Here is a 19,882-nt window from a genome sequence, read left to right on the forward strand (position 1 = left end):
TTTCTAATGTAATTATTAAAATAATTATAATAACATTTTCAAGAAAATGTTTTATTACCGTTAATTTGTAAAAAAAATAGTTATGTTTGATATAAAATATTTTCGTCTTTAGACAGAAAAGTAAAATCGCATATGATCATCTCTTTATGTTTTGATTTCTAATACTTACTATTAATGATTATCATGTAATTTTAAATTTTTAATAAAATAAAATAATATTGGCAATAAAATAGAAAGAAAAGAGGCAGCATGTAATTAGAAGCATAAAAAGATTTATTGATTGAAAATTTATTTCAAACAAATAAAATATATATGAACGGTCAATTTGATCCTTCAGGTTTTTTTCAGTGTGAGATAAAATAATTAAAATAATTACAATTAATTAGTTAAAATATAAAACAATAATTTTCAAGAAGTACAAAATCATTTAAAAATTCAAAATCAGTGGTCAAAACGATTAAAATTCTTCTTATATCTCACGCCGAAATAACCAAATTGTTTATTTATATATATTTTATTTGTTTAAAATAAATTTGTTAATTAATCAATCTTTCCGCATTTGTATTACAGCCCTGGTTTCTTTTACCTATTTCTATTACTATGTTACTATTGTCGAAACCTTTGATCAAATTTAGTAGAGTAAAATAATAAAATAATTTTATTGATAAAAATTAATATAAAATATTTTTTATATAGAGATGTCAATATATTATTTTTGGAAATTGATTTTCCCTATTTACACTTACATTCTAATTTAAATTATTTACAAATTTTTTATAAGTATATGTGTGTATATATGTTTAATTATTAAATTTATAATTGTTAATACGGCTTTACTCTAACTTAAAAATTACTTGTGTAGCCGCGTATGCATCAGAACAAAATTGAGATTCGGGCTTAATAATATACTTACGAAACTTTATCAATATTATATATAAGTAAATCTTACAATTAACAGCAAAACACCAATGTTAACATACGTATATGTAATTAGTTCTCTACTGGAGGCTGTAACATTTGAGATATTATTTACATATAACTTGTATTCTTGTGTACAATTAATAAGCTAACATTAATAATAAATAAGTTTAAAAACGTATATTGTATTATATAACTCATTATAAAAGTGAAAACAGTCATTATGTGTTCAAAAACGAACGTATTCACAACACGTTTAGTTTATAACAAAACGGTTGTTTTTAAATTTGTTTATTTAATTTTTTTTATTTTTACGATATTTGAAATATGTTTTTTTTTGTTTGCTCATTTAATTCTGAAACATTTTGTGTGTTTAGATATAAGACGATTGTATCCTCATGTTATGCTTATATTATGTTTATAACATATTTCATTTCAGAACAAATGCAACTGCATCAAGTTGAAACAGACATTGTGTGTACTTTACTGTTTGTATTTTACTTACCAGTTGCACTTGCAAATCATTTGCAGCTATAACAACTTCTTCGTTTAAAAAGTGCACGACAGGTGGCTGGACATTCCTTACTCTAGGCGAAACATCTATTACTCTAGAACTTTCACTTATTATTAGTAAAAAATCACAATGGGACAAATGTATAAATGTATAATATTTGTCCTATATATATATATATATATATATATATACCCAGCAAACACAGTATATAAATGTTATATACTTAAGCATGTTACATGTAACGTATATGTTAGTTGTAATTTCCCACTCATCGATGTAACATTTTTAATATTACATATATTACATTGTAGTTATATTGTCATTATATCCCTAAATAGCACTGACTTATCATTACATCAATGTGCTATTTGGTATATAATTACAATATAACTTCAATGTAATATATGTTATATTAAAATGTTACATCTATGAGTGGAAAATTGCAAGTAACATGGATGTTACATGTAACGTACACGTTATATTACCTGTTATATTCCGTTTTATTATAGCAATGTTTTATTATAGCAAGCATGTTACATGTAACGTATATGTTAGTTGTAATTTCCCACTCATAGATGTAACATTTTTAATATTACATATATTACATTGTAGTTATATTGTCATTATATCCCAAGATAGCACTGACTTATCATTACATCAATGTGCTATTTGGTATATAATTACAATATAACTTTAATGTAATATATGTTATATTAAAATGTTACATCTATGAGTGGGAAATTACAACTAACATGGATGTTACATGTAACGTTCACGTTATATTACCTGTTATATTTTGTTTTATTATAGCAATGTAACAATTATATATCGGTGTTTGCTGGGTATATATATATATATATATAAATATATATATATATATATATATATATATATACATATATATATATATATGTTATAAGTAATTGAAAAGTTGAAAGAAATCAATTTACCGACGGCCATAGAAAAGTGGGTATAATATGTATTTCCAGCTTAATATTAAAAGTATTACAATCAGTAAACTTATAATAATAATCGCGACAACCGGCACCTTGTTATTGGAGTCGTATGATTCATCTTTTTTACTTGTATCTTCTATATCATCATTTGACTTATTAGAAATCTGATTGTCATTTTCTAAATTGAATATCGTATTTGTTTCATTACTTGCTCCTAATACAACTGAAACATAATTATTAACAATCTAATACATAAATAGATAAAATATTACTAATTTGTTGCATTGTAATAAGACAATATACAATTATATATTGACATATAATTAGTAAAAGATTTGTATTGTGTGTAATATATTAGGTATGTATTATATATTCTATAAATTCAAATGATGCATATTGTACATATATATATATATATATATATATATATATGTATGTATATAATATTATTGTATATGTATAATTTTTTAATTTTAACATAGTATAATATAATTCTTTTTTTAATGTTTACTTATCGATAGAATTGGAAGAGGAAGCATACAAAAACTTTCAAATTTTATATTTAATTTAAATGTATTGATTCAAATTAAATACATTAATATTAGTAAAATTAATATTATGTGTATATATGTATATGTATTATAGCAATATTATTTTGATTTATTTTACCTGATATGCTTAAGATAAAAACAACAAGAAGAACTACGAAAATTAATAACCAATAACATAAAATTCGTTTTAAGATCCGCATTAACCTAAATATATGCATCGTGGACGTGGGTGTTTGAAATTTTTCTCCTTAAATCTAAGTAATATTCGAGATTGTGATTTATGTTATCCAATCTTTTCTATTCGGTTTTTGTTATAAATATTTTCATGCTATATATATTAAGCGTCTGCAAAAAAAGCAAAAAATTTCATTTATATTAATGTATATTTTATATTTATATATGTACTTGTCTGATAGCTCAGATTTTAACAAATGTATGCTTAGTATAGAAATAACAACAAAAATAATAAAATATACAAGAACGAAAATATACAAGAGCAGAAATATAGATCAAGAACAGTCAGGAGAAAAGAACAATATGCAATTTTTAATGTAATAAAATTTGCGAACATGTTTTTATAATATATGTATGTGAAAATCAAAATAGTTATATCGATGAGACGAAATCTTTTCGTAAGTTTTATTGAATATTAAGTAATTAATATTGTGTATTATTGTCATTTTCATAATAAATTTTCGATTAAAATACAGATAAAATAATTATTAAAATTCAGAGAAATATATATATTTATGACAATTAAAGAATCATTATAATTTATGTCCTCCTTATAAATGTCAGTAAAAAATGTGAAGGACAAAATATTTATATTACTTATTGTTATATCGATGTTAGCAACTACAATATCTAAACAAAGTTGATATCATAACTTCTTGATTATTATTCTTATTTATTTTCGACATATGGCCGTAATTTTTCTCTTGAAACTCTTGCTATAAATTATAACAATTAAGAAGTACGATTAAATGTCTAGTACTTTTAGAAACATTATAATTTTATATGACAAATTAATATGATAATGGTATCTTGTGTCTTTCTTGATCTTGATATATATGTGTTCGACAACTAATTAAAATAAAATAAAAAGAATATGTAGTATAAAATTGTATAAAAATATCATGAACTCTAATAATATCTAATAATTATTATGTAAATGAGACGATAATGTTGATGTTAGCTTGCCTTTGGGCATAAATTTAATGATATTAAAAATCACCATAAATTTGTAATTATATTACTAATCATTTTATTGTACTAAAAATTAACAAACATTATAAATTGCAAAAAAAAAAACACTGACGAAAAGTTTGTCTCATGAAACAATGTACTTGTAAATTACTTATAATTTGATTAGGTATATTATAATTTGTGATAAGTTTATTTTACCAGATCGTAATAGTTGTCTCTTGGTTTGTTACACGTACAGCGATGATAGCACGACAATAGTTATTTATAAAATGTTGATCTGCCTGATTCTTACTGACCTATTCGCACGAAATTATTTATCTACCTGTGACTTTCATGGGTCATTATATACCGTATATATTTATTTACATTCTTTTCGATACTTTTATTTTTTAAATATTGGTAATTCTGTTTATTTTAACTCTAAATTTTGCTAAAAAATTTGATGGAATAGATACAAAAGTTAATAATTTATTAATTACACAAAAAGTAAAATACTTATTTTCCATTATTTTTGTACTAATACAATTGATTTTGATACATTATCTTCTTAGATTTTAAATTTAACAATATTATACATTACAGTAAATTTTTAATTATACTATTACTAATCTATTTATTGTAAAATTTATAACAAACAAATTTCAAGAAAAAGGCACCAAACAAAAGTTTGCCTCATGAAGCAATGTATTTGCGAAGGACTAATAATTTTATTATATTATAATTTGATAAATTTATTTTATCAAATTGTAAATTAAATAATGTCTCTTATTTTGTTACACATACAGCGATGATAAAAGATAATAACAATGTTAAATCGCAGTGCTATTTAAAACTTCTTTAATTTTTATAGTACGTAAATGTTGTAACTATTACGAGATGAATATTAAAAAAGTTTACTTCGCAAAAAATAAGTTTTAAAATTCACGCGACAATCTTAAGATTGATAAATTTTAATCACATTTAATTAATGTAATTACTTATATGACTAATCAATAATTATTTTTGCAATATTATTTTATATTGAGTTTTAAAGAAAAAAACAAGAATCATTGTGTCATGTTCCTTTAATATATATATATATTTTTATATTAAATTATACACATATATATAGAGCGAGAGTTTATTATATGTATAAAAAACATTCGTCAATATAAATACAAATAGCGATACAAATGTAAAAACATAAGCAAGTGAAATTAATGTTAGAAATTAATAATTATAAAAACATGTTATATATAAAAAATGTCATAATTTGAATATACACACATGTTCATATATACATATACATAATGTGTATATTAATCAATACATCAATATATACAATATGCAAAATCAAGGTACACGTACTTGTACAAACCATGCATTTTTATATATATACTATTATTATTATATTACCACTAAATATATAAGTGTGATAAAAGCATGCAATATTTTTATTATTCTTATTCTAATAATTGAAGAGAATAAGAATAAGTCGCTTGATGCAAAAATGTCGAAGTAATATGCAATGCTATTCAAAGATACAAGATTTCTTATTTTTTACATTATTATACAATCATTTACGTGTAGTATTTCGATTTATCATAGCAATCTCTTGATAACAATAACAGTTAATCATTTAATTGAAAGTTTCATGATTGTTCACAAAATAATTAATAACAAGACAAATATTTTATTGATAATATATATAAACTCTTTATCGTTTGTAGACTTTATTAGAAACTATGGAATCTGTATTTTAAAGAATTTATATTTCTTTTATTATGTTGAAAAAATGAACATTTTAATGTCTTCCCCAAAGTTTTCATTTCAAGTAAAATAAAATTGTGTAATTATAATAATATAATATAATTGTGTTATAATAAATAAAAACACATAAATTACTACGTTTTCATAGCAATTTACTTATATATTTTCTTGATTTATTAAAATAACACAAAATATTTGTGAAATATAAAAATTGCACAATTTTATTAATCCCAAAGATTAAAATTTAAAAATATGCGTGCGCACATATCTCTTTCTTCAATGATATTAATTTTTTAATTCACTAACAATAATCATGTATATTAATTTAATTTAATTATATGTATATAATTTAATTATATATAAATATAATTTAATTATATGATTTTTTTACAAATAGAAAATTTTTAGGTCTTTCGATTGTATATGATAAAATATACTTCAACACAATACTCTAATTATACTCAAATTTTAAAACTTTAATCAAAAATCTTTTACGTGAAAATGTTGCAATTATAATCATTTTTTTTGTATACAATATCTCTTCTCAGTTATTTGCTATATGTATGATATTACATTTTATATATTAAAGCAATTTGCTGATATTTACGGATGATGTTAATATTGTTAATATTATTATTTGAATTATTAATATTGTTGTCAATTTTAATGTCTTTTATAGTGTAAAAGTAATATATCAGATATTATGTACATAAATTATTTAATAAAAAATTGAGTCATTTTTTAATTATTAATACCACTTTGTAGTTTATGTATTATATCATTTATGTTTAATGATAAATATAAATTAGAAAAATAAATTAAGAAATATAATTTAATTCGTTCATAAAAATGAAAATTATTTTATAAATGTTTTATAAATGTTTTTTCCAATGTTTTAATATTGACTAGAGTAACTGTAATAATAATATTGAAAAATAATATAATAAATAAAAAAATTAGTAAATTATCACATTTTTAGCAAAAATTTATCTTAATTTTTTTAAATATTAAATTTGCGTAACATATTTTTCATTTATTAAAATTACATAATCTCTCCAAATTTGTATTTACAAATTTTAGAAAACATATTGAAAGATAAATTAATTTACTTAACTTTAAACTACTAATTAACGAATTAATTAATATTTTAATTAAACATATAAATAATTTTCATTTTTTTGTATAATATTAAATTATCTTAAACTATTTTTATATAAAAATATTAATGTAAAATAATTGAAATAATAATTTTTCAAATCTGTTTGATATAATCCTTTTCTAAATATCAGTAATTGCTATAATATACAAAAATATATACATTTAGAAAAAACTGAAATTAATTGATCAGTAAGAACTAAAATAACTCACTATAATATTGAGAAGTGATAACAAAAGTTATAATTTGTAAGTACATAAACGCAGGTGCGTGCAAGTTTAAATTACGCGTTATTCGACACCACTTTGTTGATTTATAACACAAATTTGAATCCTTATATCAAAATGAATATAACTATGTTTTTCTAATGTAATTATTAAAATAATTATAATAACATTTTCAAGAAAATGTTTTATTACCGTTAATTTGTAAAAAAAATAGTTAAGTTTGATATAAAATATTTTCGTCTTTAGACAGAAAAGTAAAATCGCATATGATCATCTCTTTATGTTTTGATTTCTAATACTTACTATTAATGATTATCATGTAATTTTAAATTTTTAATAAAATAAAATAATATTGGCAATAAAATAGAAAGAAAAAAGGCAGCATGTAATTAGAAGCATAAAAAGATTTATTGGTTAAAAATTTATTTCAAACAAATAAAATATATATGAACGGACAATTTAGTTCTTCAGGTTTTTTTCAGTGTGAAATAAAATAATTAAAATAATTACAATTAATCAGTTAAAATATAAAACAATAATTTTCAAGAAAAACAAAATTATTTAAAAATTCAAAATCAGTGGTCAAGAGGATTAAAATTCTTCTTATATCTCACGCCGAAATAACCAAATTGTATATTTATATATATTTTATTTGTTTAAAATAAATTTGTTAATTAATCAATCTTTCCGCATTTGTATTACAGCCCTGGTTTCTTTTACCCATTTCTATTACTATGTTACTATTGTTAAAACCTTTGATCAAATTTAGTAGAGTAAAATAATAAAATAATTTTATTGCTAAAGATTAATATATATAAAATATTTTTTATATAGAGATGTCAGTATATTATTTATGGAAATTGATTTTCCCTATTTACACTTACATGCTAATTTAAATTATTTACAAATTTTTTATAAGTATATGTGTGTGTGTATATGTTTAATTATTAAATTTATAATTGTTAATACGGCTTTCAAGTTTTTAAGAATTAAATGTAAATAAATTACCTGTATGGTTTTCTGATCGAAATTTTTCATTATACAATTATTAAAATATTTTCTAACTCTAACTTAAAAATTACTTGTATAACCGCGTATGCATCAGAACAAATCGAGATTCGGGCTTAATAATATACTTACGAAATTTTATCAATGTTATATATAAGTAAATCTTACAATTAACAGCAAAACATCAATGTTAACATACGTATATGTAATTAGTTCTCTGGAGGCTGTAAAATTTGAGATATTATTTACATATAACTTGTATTCTTGTGTACAATTAATAAGCTAACATTAATAATAAATAAGTTTAAAAATGTATATTGTATTGTATAACTCATTATAAAAATGAAAACAGTCATTATATGTTCAAAAACGAACGTATTCACAACACGTTTAGTTTATAACAAAACGTTTGTTTTTGAATTTACGTTTATTTAATATTTTTTATTTTTACGATATTTGAAATATGTTTTTTTCGTTTGCACATTTAATTCTGAAACATTTTGTGTGTTTAAATATAAGACGATTGTATCCTCATGTTATGCTTGTTTTTAACATATTTTATTTCAGAACAAATGCAACTGCACCAAGTTGAAACAGACACTGTGTATACTTTACTGTTTGTATTTTACTTACTTGTTGCGGTGGCACATCATCTGCAGGTATAATAGCTCTTCCGTTTGCATACTGCACGGGAAGTGGCTGGGCATTCATTACTCTATTCTGAAACATTTTGTGTGTTTAGATATAAGACGATTGTATCCTTATGTTATGCTTGTTTTTAACATATTTCATTTCAGAACAAATGCAACTGCACCAAGTTGAAACAGACACTGTGTATACTTTACTGTTTGTATTTTACTTACTTGTTGCGGTGGCACATCATCTGCAGGTATAATAGCTCTTCCGTTTGCATACTGCACGGGAAGTGGCTGGACATTCCTTACTCTATGCAGGGCATTCATTACTCTTTGCGGAATATCCATTATTCTAAAACTTTCACTTATTATTAGTAAAAAATCACAATGGAACAAACGTATAAATGTATAATATTTGTCCTATATACATATATATATATATATATATATACATATATATATATATATATATGTAAATATACATATGTGCGTATGTGTGAGCGTGTGCGTGTGTGTGTGTGTGTGTGTATTATAAGTAATTGAAAAGTTCAAAGAAATCAATTTACCGACGGTGAATCTCACATGGCCAAGTTACTATGCTGCATAATATTATGAACAATGCAGACATTAGAATTATCGCAGTAACTGGCATCTTGTTATCAAAAGCGTATGATTCATCTTCTTCACTTGTATCTTTATTATCTATATTATCTATATTATTTATATCATTATATGACTTATTAGAAGTCTGATTGTCATTTTCTATATCGAATATCGTATTCGTCTCATTACTTGCTCCTAATAAGACTAATTGTAAAACATAATTATTAACAATCCAATACATAAATAGATAAAATATTACTAATTTGTTGCATTGTAATAAGACTATATACAACTATATATTGACATATAATTAGTAAAAGATTTGTATTGTGTGTAATATTAGGTATGTATTATATATTCTATAAATTCAAATAATACATATGGTACATATATATATATATATATATATATATATATATCTATATATATAAAATACATATGTATATGTATGTATATAATATTATTGTACATATTTTTTTAATTTTAACATAATATAATATAATTCTTTTTTTAATGTTTACTTATCGATAGAATTGGAAGAGGAAGCATACAAAAACTTCCAAATTTTATATTTAATTTAAATGTATTGATCCAAATTAAATACATTGATATTAGTAAAATTAATATTATGTGTATATATGTATATGTATTATAGCAAAATTATTTTGATTTATTTTACCTGATATGCTTGAGATAAAAACAACAAGAAGAACTACAAAAATTGGTAACCAATAACATAAAATTCGTTTTAAGATTCGCATTAAACTAAATATATGCATCGTGGACGCGGGTGTTTAAAATTTTTCTCCTTAAACTTAAGTAATATTCGAGATTGTGACTTATTTTATCCAATCTTTTCTATTCGGTTTTTGTTATAAATATTTTTATGCTATAAATATTAAGCGTCTGCAACAAAAAGCAAAAAATTTCATTTATATTAATGTATATTTTATATTTATATATGTACTTGTCTGATAGCTCAGATTTTAACAAATGTATGCTTAGCATAGAAATAACAATAAAAATAATAAAATATACAAAAACGGAAATATACAAGAGCAGAAATATAGATCAAGAACAGCCAGGAAAAAGGAACAATATGCAATTTTTAATGTAGTAAAATTTACGAACATGTTTTTATAATATATGTATGTGAAAATCAAAGCAGATATATCGATGAGATGAAATCTTTTCGTAAGTTTTATTGAATAGTAAGTAATTAATTTTGTGTATTATTGTCATTTTCATAATATATAAATTTTCTATTAAAATACAGATAATATAATTATTAAAATTCTGAGAAATATTGTTATTTATGACAATTAGAGAATCAATATAATTTATGTCCTTCTTATTAATGTCAGTAAAAAATGTGAAGGACAAGATATTTATTGTATATTACTTATTGTTATATCGATGTTAGCAGTTACAATATCTAAACAAAATTGACATCATAACTTTTGATAATTATTCTTATTTATTTTTGACATATGGCCGTTATTTTTTTCTCGAAACTCTTGTTATAAATTATAACAATTAAGAAGTACGATTAAGTGTCTAGTACTTTTAGAAACATTATAATTTAAATGACAAATTAATATGATAATGGTATCTTGTGTCTTTCTCGATCTTAATATATATGTGTTCGACAATTAATTAAAATAAAATAAAGAGAATATGTAGCATAAAATTGTATAAAAATATCGTAAACATTAATAATATCTAATAATTATTATGTAAATGAGACGATAATGTCGATGTTAGCTTGCCTTTGGGCATAAATTTAATGATATTAAAAATCACCATAAATTTGTAATTATATTACTAATCATTTTATCGTACTAAAAATTAACAAACATTATAAATTGCAAAAAAAAACACTGACGAAAAGTTTGTCTCATTAAACAATGTACTTGTAAATTACTTATAATTTGATTAGGTATATTATAATTTGATAAGTTTATTTTACCAGATTGTAAATGGTTGTCTCTTGGTTCGTTACAGCGATGATAGCACGACAATAGTTATCTATAAAATGTTGATCTGCCTGATTCTTACTGACTTATTCGCACGAAATTATTTATCTACCTGTAACTTTCATGGGTCATTATATATTCTATGTATTTATTTACATTATTTTCGATACTTTTATTTTTAAAATTTTTGTACTGCTCTTTATTTTACTTAATCTAAGTTGTGCTAAAAAACTTGATGGAATGGATACAAAAGATAATAATTTAATTATTACCAAAATTAAGATACTTTATTTATTATTTTTGCACTAATATAATTGGCTTTGGTATATTATATTCTTGTTTTTAAATTTAACGATATTAAAAATCACAGTAAATCTTTAATTATACTATTACTAATCTTTTTATTGTACCAACATTTATAACAAACAAATTTCAAGAAAAAGGCACCAAAGAAAAGTTTGCTTCATGAAGCAATGTATTTGTGAAGTACTAATAATTTTATTATATTATAATTTGATAAGTTTATTTTACCAGATTGTAAATCAAATGATGTCTTTTTTTTTGTTACACATACAGCGATGATAAAAGATAATAACGAACACGCGTATGGCTTTTAAAAAATATGAACAAGTTATTTTTAAATAAGTGTCGATGACTTTTAAGGACAATTAATGAGAGGATGAATAAAATTTAAAATATATGTATAAATTCTTAAACTTTTTTAATCTTTAAAACTTATTTGAGAAAAATTCATAAAATGTCGGGATGCAAAACATACATATTTTATTGCAGATAAAAAATAATAGAACAAAAAAATGTTTAATATGAATAAATTTTATATATATATATATATATATATATATATAAAAATATAAAATATAAAATTTTAAATAAGGAATTAAAAGCCATTCGCAAAAATAAACAACATTAATAAACTAGACAATAATTAGAATTAGTAACATAACAGTTAAGAATTATTACATCTTGCAATAAGATAAATATACAACACATAAAATAATAATTTAAAATAATAATATACGATGTTGAATAATGTTATGTCATTATTATTCTTTCGCAAAATTTTCCGCGAGTAAAATTAATTCCGATTTTCGGCAAAAGATATCTAATTCAAGATTTAATAATAATCAACTAAAAAATTTAATGAGAAATTTTAATAAGAACTTTAAATGTGAATAATTAAAATACAATCACATATAAATTACCGCTAAAACTGTGTATGCTTATCTCAAATTAATGTCCATTTTCTTTTTCAAACAAAAAGCAGGTTTGTTAATCGTGACAAGAACGAGGACTTTTTTGCTGCTCCATTGCATTTCTCGCGTTTAATGTTCCCATTTAATATTGCAGATCTCTTATACAAGATTTGACAACTGATTGTACGCAAAATGTTTCGGACAAGTTAACAATATTTTTGCACGCGCTCGAATATACAATTGCATATACAAATTGCAATGTTCCATTTCCTTCATGAAGACGATGAGATGACGTAACAATTGTAAATGATCATTTCTCGCTATTCACGCCTGTCTCTTCGTGCGCAAATGTATATACATACGCACAATCACAAAAATAATTAACAATCGAAATGCATACACACTCTAAAAAATGTTCGCATTTGTTCACTTCATCTAACGTAACTAAAAAAGTTATAACACGCATTTTTTAAACAAAATCGCATTTAACATGATTAACTTAAGCTTGAGCAATTTTTTTGCATCCTATATATAAAAATATTATTTTCGAGATTCGAGTAGAATTTCTTTTTTACATAAAGACTTGAAATAATTTACAATTGGTATAATTGGAAAAATTGTACTGAAAGAGAAACTCAAAGAACAATTTCGTTCTCCGGATATAACCAAGCATATTATATATGTGTTAATTAAAGAAGAAAGTCAAAAATTCATATTAAAAAGAAATGATCGCCCTAATACATGTACATATATGTGATGCAAATAAAAAACATTTCGGCAGCCTCTTTATCACGTGTTATATGCAAAAATAGCCTTTACTATCACTCTCTTGTCGACGAGAAACGATGAAAGGAATCGTCCGTTAAAGAGATTATGATTGAACGTCGGATTTCTCTCTCATGAATACATTTCTTTTTATTTTTTTTGAGGATTGCACACACGCAATGAGTGTTGTCGTTTATACACGAGAGTTCTATTAATATTATAATTCCACATCTACAGGGTGAGAGAGATTCACACTCGCAGAAACCTATTTCTATTTGCTCCGTTAATCGCGGAGGAAAGTATCTTGCTTCCGGAATTATATATAATTTTTTTTATCTCCAAATGAACGCGTTGTCATCATATGTATCCTTCAACAGTGGGTATAATTATTGTCTATGTATATGTATATATATATTTATAGCTTCTACAAAAAACGCGCCCTGCATGTTTATTATAGGTATAACTTAGCTTGGTCGCTTAATCGCGATTTTACACGAATTGAGAGATCGCTTCATCGAGAAGACGAAGTGATCATGTAAATGTTACTATTATTTGCGAAAGTGTTCGTAAAAAGAGTGAATGAGTGTATGAGTGTTATGAACAGCGTTTCGAGAAAGAATTACAATTTTTTTCTCTCTTTCTATTTTTTTTACATAAAAGAATCTATGTTGTAAAATAAAATAAAGGCCAACGTTTTCGCATTTTACATTTTCGGCTGTGTGTGTGAGTTTGCACATTTTTAATATTATTATAATTGCAACGTAATCCTATAAACTTAATATTGCTCAAGCGTTTCATTGAAATTTTACGGTTGATACAAGGACGGCATACAAATAGATTAATACACGAGGACATATTATAATACAACTCCAAGTGCGACTAAAAGCCTATGCACATTGTACGAAATATTATGTTACAATGTTCAACTGTATTCTTAATTAGTAATTGACAGGAGTAAACTTAAGATGAGATTAGACTCGCTACTTTAATCAGTTCTAAATTCAGTATAATTGCACTCGTAATTTTAATGTTTAAATATTTTCAAAAATAAAATTTAAAGAAAATCAAACTTCGAGACAACCAATCAGCGTTGCGGAAGGAAGGTTTCAAAACATCGATACAAATTAAATTCACACAGTTAACATGCTTTTTTTAGAAAGAGATACAATTTTACGCATTAAAAAATTTTGTAATATAAAAAAACAAAAGCATAATATGATATATATAAATTTAAATTTATAAATTAACAAAAAAGTACTACTTATATAAATAAATATATATGGATATTGCTATTATATATGCTAAATAATGTTAAAATAAAGTTTGTCACAAATTAATATAAGATTTATAATATAGATAACTTCCCTTGTAGAAATTTATTACTAGTAACGCCAATTAATCACTTATTTTGAGTACTTAAAATAATGATATACATTGCAGTAATTTAAGTACTCGAAATAAGTGATTAAGACTCGAAATAAGTGATAAATTAACGTTACTAGTGCTAAATTTCTATAAGGGTTCAAGAACATCCGTGATTATATATAAATTATAGATAATATTTAATCGCAGTGTTATTTAAAACTTCTGTAATTTTTATAGAACATAAATGTTGTAATTATTACGAGATAAATATTAAAAATGTCTACTTCACAAAAAATAAGTTCTAAAATTCACGCGACATTCTTAGAATTGATAAATTCTGATCACATTTAATTAATGTAATTACTTTTATGACTAATCAATAATTATTTTTGCAATATTATTTTATATTGAGTTTTAGAAGCAAAAACAAGAATCATTGTGTCATGTTTCTTTAATATATATATATCTTTTTATATAAAATTATACACATATATTGTATATAGAGCGAGAGTTTATTATATGTATAGAAAACATTCGTCAATATAAATACAAATAGCGATACAAATGTAAATACATAAACAAGTGAAATTAATGTTAGAAATTAATAATTATATAAACAAATTTATATATAAAAAATGTCAAAATCTGAATATAAACACATGTTCATATACATATACATATACATATACATAATGTGTATATTAATCAATACATCAATATATACAATATGCAAAATCAAGGTACACGTACGTGTTCAATCCATGCATTTTTATATATATACTATTATTATTATATTACCACTAAATATATAAGTGTGATAAAAGCATGCAATATTTTTATTATTCTTATTCTGATAATTGAAGAGAATAAGAATAAGTCGCTTGATGCAAAAATGTCGAAGTAATATGCAATGCTTTTCAAAGATACAAGATTTCTTATTTTTTACATTATTATACAATCATTTGCGTGTAGTATTTCGATTTATCATAGCAATCTTTTGATAACAATAACAATTAATCATTTAATCGAAAGTTTTATGATTGTTCACAAAATAATTGATAACAAAACAAATATTTTATTGATTATATATATAAACTCTTTACCGTTTGTAGACTTTATTAGAAACTATTGAATCTGAATTTTAAAAAATTTATATTTATTTTATTATGTTGAAAGAATGAACTTTTTAATGTTTTGCCCAAGTTTTTATTTTAAGTAAAATAAAATTGTGTAATTATAATATTAAAATATAATTGTGTTATAATAAATAAAAACACATAAATTACTACGTTTTCATAGCAATTTACTTATATATTTTCTTGATTTATTAAAATAACACAAAATATTTATGAAAATTATAAATTGCACAATTTTATTAATCTCAAAATTTAAAATTAAAAAAAATGCGTGCGCACATATCTCTTTCTTCAATGATATTAATTTTTTAATCCACTAACAATAATCATGTATATTAATTTAATTTAATTATATGTATATAATTTAATTATATATAAATATAATTTAATTATATGATTTTTATACAAATTATAAATTTTTAGATCTTTTTATTGTATATGATAAAATATACTTCACCACAATACTCTAATTATACTCAAATTTTAAAAATTTAATCGAAAATCTTTTACGTGAAAATGTTGAAATTATAATCATTTCTTTTTTGTATACAATATCTCTTCTCATTTATTTGCTATATGTATGATATTACATTTTATATATTAAAGCAATTTGCTGATATTTACAGATGATATTAATATTGTTGATATTATTATTTGAATTATTAATATTGTTGTCAATCTTAATGTCTTTTATGATGTAATAGTAACATATCAGATATGATGTACATAAATTATTTAATAAAAAATTGAGTCATTATTTAATTATTAATATCACTTTGTAGTTTGTGTATTATATCATTTATGTTTAATGATAAATATAAATTAGAAAAATAAATTAAGAAATATAATTTAATTTGTTCATAAAAATTAAAATTATTTTATAAATGTTTTATAACTGTTTTTTCCAATAATTTTACATTGCTTATAGTAACTGTAATAATAATAATATAATAAATAAAAAATAATATAATAAATAAAAAAATTAGTAAATTATCACATTTTTAGCAAAAATTTATCTTAATTTTTTTAAATATTAAATTTGCGTAACATATTTTTCATTTATTAAAATTACATAATCTCTCATAATTTGTATTTACAAATTTTAGGAAACATTTTAAAAGATAAATTGATTTACTTAACATTAAACTACTAATTAACGAATTAATTAATATTTTAATTAAACATATAAATAATTTTCATTTTTTTGTATAATATTAAATTATCTTAAACTATTTTTATATAAAAATATTAATGTAAAATAATTGAAATAATAATTTTTCAAATCTGTTCTATATAATCATTTTCTAAATATCAGTAATTGTTATAATATACAAAAATATATACATTTAGAAAAAACAGAAATTAATTGATCAGTAAGAACTAAAATAACTCACTATAATATTGAGAAGTGATAATTTGTAAGTACATAAACGCAGGTGCGTGCAAGTTTAAATTACGCGTTATTCGACACCACTTTGTTGATTTATAACACAAATTTGAATCCTTATATCAAAATGAATATAACTATGTTTTTCTAATGTAATTATTAAAATAATTATAATAACATTTTCAAGAAAATGTTTTATTACCGTTAATTTGTAAAAAAAATAGTTATGTTTGATATAAAATATTTTGGTCTTTAGACAGAAAAGTAAAATCGCATATGATTATTTCTTTATGTTTTTATTTCTAATACTTACTATTAATGATTATCATTTATTTTTAAATTTTTAATAGAATAAAATAATATTGGCAATAAAATAGAAAGAAAGGAAGCAGCATGTAATTAGACGCATAAAAAGATTTATTGACTAAAAATTTATTTCAAACAAATAAATCATATATGAACGGACAATTTGGTCTTTCAAGTTTTTTTCAGTGTGAGATAAAATAATTAAAATAATTACAATTAGTCAGATAAAATATAAAACAATAAATTTCAAGAAGTACAAAATCACTAAAAAATTCAAAGTCAGTAGTCAAAACGATTAAAATTCTTCTTTTATCTCACGCCGAAATAATCAAATTGTTTATTTATATATATTTTATTTGTTTAAAATAAATTTGTTAATTAATCAATCTTTCCGCATTTGTATTACAGCCCTGGTTTTATTTACCTATTTTTATTACTATGTTACTATAATCAAAACCTTTGATCAAATTTAGTAGAGTAAAATAATAAAATATTTGTATTGCTAAATATTAATATAAAATATTTTTTATATAAAGATGTCAGTATATTATTTTTGGAAATTGATTTTCTCTATTTACACTTACATTCTAATTTAAATTATTTACAAATTTTTTATAAGTATCTGTGTGTGTATATGTTTAATTATTAAATTTATAATTGTTAATACGGCTTTCAAGTTTTTAAAAATTAAATGTAAATAAATTACCTGTATGGTTTTCTGATCGAAATTTTTCATTATACAATTATTAAAATATTTTCTAACTCTAACTTAAAAATTACTTGTATAACCGCGTATGCATCAGAACAAATTGAGATTCGGGCTTAATAATATACTTACGAAATTTTATCAATGTTATATATAAGTAAATCTTACAATTAACAGCAAAACATCAATGTTAACATACGTATATGTAATTAGTTCTCTGGAGGCTGTAAAATTTGAGATATTATTTACATATAACTAGTATTCTTGTGTACAATAAGCTAACATTAATAATAAATAAGTTTAAAAACGTATATTGTATTATATAACTCATTATAAAAGTGAAAACAGTCATTATGTGTTCAAAAACGAACGTATTCACAACACGTTTAGTTTATAACAAAACGGTTGTTTTTGAATTTACGTTTATTTAATTTTTTTTATTTTTACGATATTTGAAATATGTTTTTTTCGTTTGCACATTTAATTCTGAAACATTTTGTGTATTTAAATATAAGACGATTGTATCCTCATGTTATGCTTGTTTTTAACATATTTTATTTCAGAACAAATGCAACTGCACCAAGTTGAAACAGACACTGTGTATACTTTACTGTTTGTATTTTACTTACTTGTTGCGGTGGCACATCATTTGCAGGTATAATAACTCTTCCGTTTGCATACTGCACGGGAAGTGGCTGGACATTTATTACTCTATTCTGAAACATTTTGTGTGTTTAGATATAAGACGATTGTATCCTTATGTTATGCTTGTTTTTAACATATTTCATTTCAGAACAAATGCAACTGCACCAAGTTGAAACAGACACTGTGTATACTTTACTGTTTGTATTTTACTTACCTGTTGCTGTTGCACATTATTTGCAGGTATAATAACTCTTCCGTTTGCATACTGCACGGGAAGTGGCTGGACATTTATTACTCTATTCTGAAACATTTTGTGTGTTTAGATATAAGGCGATTGTATCCTTATGTTATGCTTGTTTTTAACATATTTCATTTCAGAACAAATGCAACTGCACCAAGTTGAAACAGACACTGTGTATACTTTACTGTTTGTAATTTACTTACCTGTTGCTGTTGCACATCATTTGCAGGTATAACAACTCTTCCGTTTGCATGCGGCACGGCAAGTGGCTGGACATTCATTACTCTATTCAGGGCATCCATTACTCTAGGACTTTCACTTATTATTAGTAAAAAATTACAATGGGACAAATGTATAAATGTATAATATTTGTTTTATATATATATATATATATATATATATATATATATTATAAGTAATTGAAAAGTTGAAAGAAATTAATTTACCAACGGCCAAAGAGACGTGGGCGAAATAAGTGTATGTAGCCAAATATTGCGAGCATTAGAATCAATAAAGTAAATGTAATACTTAAGACAACCGACACCTTCTTATGAAAATCGTGTAATGTATTTTTTTTAATTGTATCTTTTATATCATCATTTGACTTATTAGAAGTCT

General features: G+C 22.5%; 3 protein-coding genes across 3 annotated transcripts in view; all 3 read right to left on the bottom strand.

The window, feature by feature from the left end:
• Positions 1-453: 453 nt before the first annotated feature.
• On the bottom strand, positions 454-4,406 carry LOC114938320 (uncharacterized). The gene is made up of 5 exons (XM_029312214.2): positions 4,344-4,406; positions 3,058-3,284; positions 2,383-2,611; positions 1,424-1,532; positions 454-1,008 (listed from the first exon to the last, which is right to left on the bottom strand). The coding sequence occupies exons 2-5, from the start codon at positions 3,155-3,157 to the stop codon at positions 991-993; spliced, it is 456 nt and encodes a 151-aa protein (XP_029168047.2). The 5' UTR covers positions 3,158-3,284; positions 4,344-4,406; the 3' UTR covers positions 454-990.
• Positions 4,407-7,172: 2,766 nt separating this feature from the next.
• On the bottom strand, positions 7,173-11,549 carry LOC114938319 (uncharacterized). The gene is made up of 6 exons (XM_029312213.2): positions 11,493-11,549; positions 10,203-10,429; positions 9,487-9,727; positions 9,149-9,278; positions 8,919-9,005; positions 7,173-8,509 (listed from the first exon to the last, which is right to left on the bottom strand). Exons 2-6 carry the CDS (start codon positions 10,300-10,302, stop codon positions 8,495-8,497), a joined length of 573 nt encoding a protein of 190 aa, XP_029168046.2. The 5' UTR covers positions 10,303-10,429; positions 11,493-11,549; the 3' UTR covers positions 7,173-8,494.
• A 6,796-nt stretch (positions 11,550-18,345) lies between these two features.
• LOC114938318 (uncharacterized) overlaps positions 18,346-19,882 on the bottom strand; it is a 5,906-nt gene continuing 4,369 nt past the window's right edge. Inside the window, exons 3-7 of the mRNA XM_029312212.2 lie at positions 19,711-19,882; positions 19,468-19,576; positions 19,238-19,324; positions 19,008-19,094; positions 18,346-18,602 (exon numbers count right to left, since the gene is read on the bottom strand). The exon at positions 19,711-19,882 is cut by the window's right edge and continues 57 nt beyond it. Of these exons, the coding sequence (XP_029168045.1) occupies positions 18,588-18,602; positions 19,008-19,094; positions 19,238-19,324; positions 19,468-19,576; positions 19,711-19,882 (470 nt within the window). The 3' untranslated portion in view covers positions 18,346-18,587. The remainder of the gene's footprint in view (positions 18,603-19,007; positions 19,095-19,237; positions 19,325-19,467; positions 19,577-19,710) is intronic.

This window comes from Nylanderia fulva, unplaced genomic scaffold (assembly GCF_048542155.1).
Source record: "Nylanderia fulva isolate GAGA-0341 unplaced genomic scaffold, ASM4854215v1 Scaffold17, whole genome shotgun sequence".
Lineage (NCBI taxonomy): Eukaryota > Metazoa > Arthropoda > Insecta > Hymenoptera > Formicidae > Nylanderia > Nylanderia fulva.

Bases quoted from the DNA above. Each gene is read 5' to 3' on its own strand.
- LOC114938320 (XM_029312214.2), bottom strand. From the start codon at position 3,157: ATGCATATATTTAGGTTAATGCGGATCTTAAAACGAATTTTATGTTAT. The intron at 2,612-3,057 runs GTAAAATAAATC...ATTATGTTTCAG, and splicing joins TTTTATCTTAAGCATATCAG to TTGTATTAGGAGCAAGTAAT. The intron at 1,533-2,382 runs GTAAATTGATTT...AATAAGTGAAAG, and splicing joins CCACTTTTCTATGGCCGTCG to TTCTAGAGTAATAGATGTTT.
- LOC114938319 (XM_029312213.2), bottom strand. From the start codon at position 10,302: ATGCATATATTTAGTTTAATGCGAATCTTAAAACGAATTTTATGTTAT. The intron at 9,728-10,202 runs GTAAAATAAATC...TTTTACAATTAG, and splicing joins TTTTATCTCAAGCATATCAG to TCTTATTAGGAGCAAGTAAT. The intron at 9,279-9,486 runs GTAAATTGATTT...AATAAGTGAAAG, and splicing joins CCATGTGAGATTCACCGTCG to TTTTAGAATAATGGATATTC.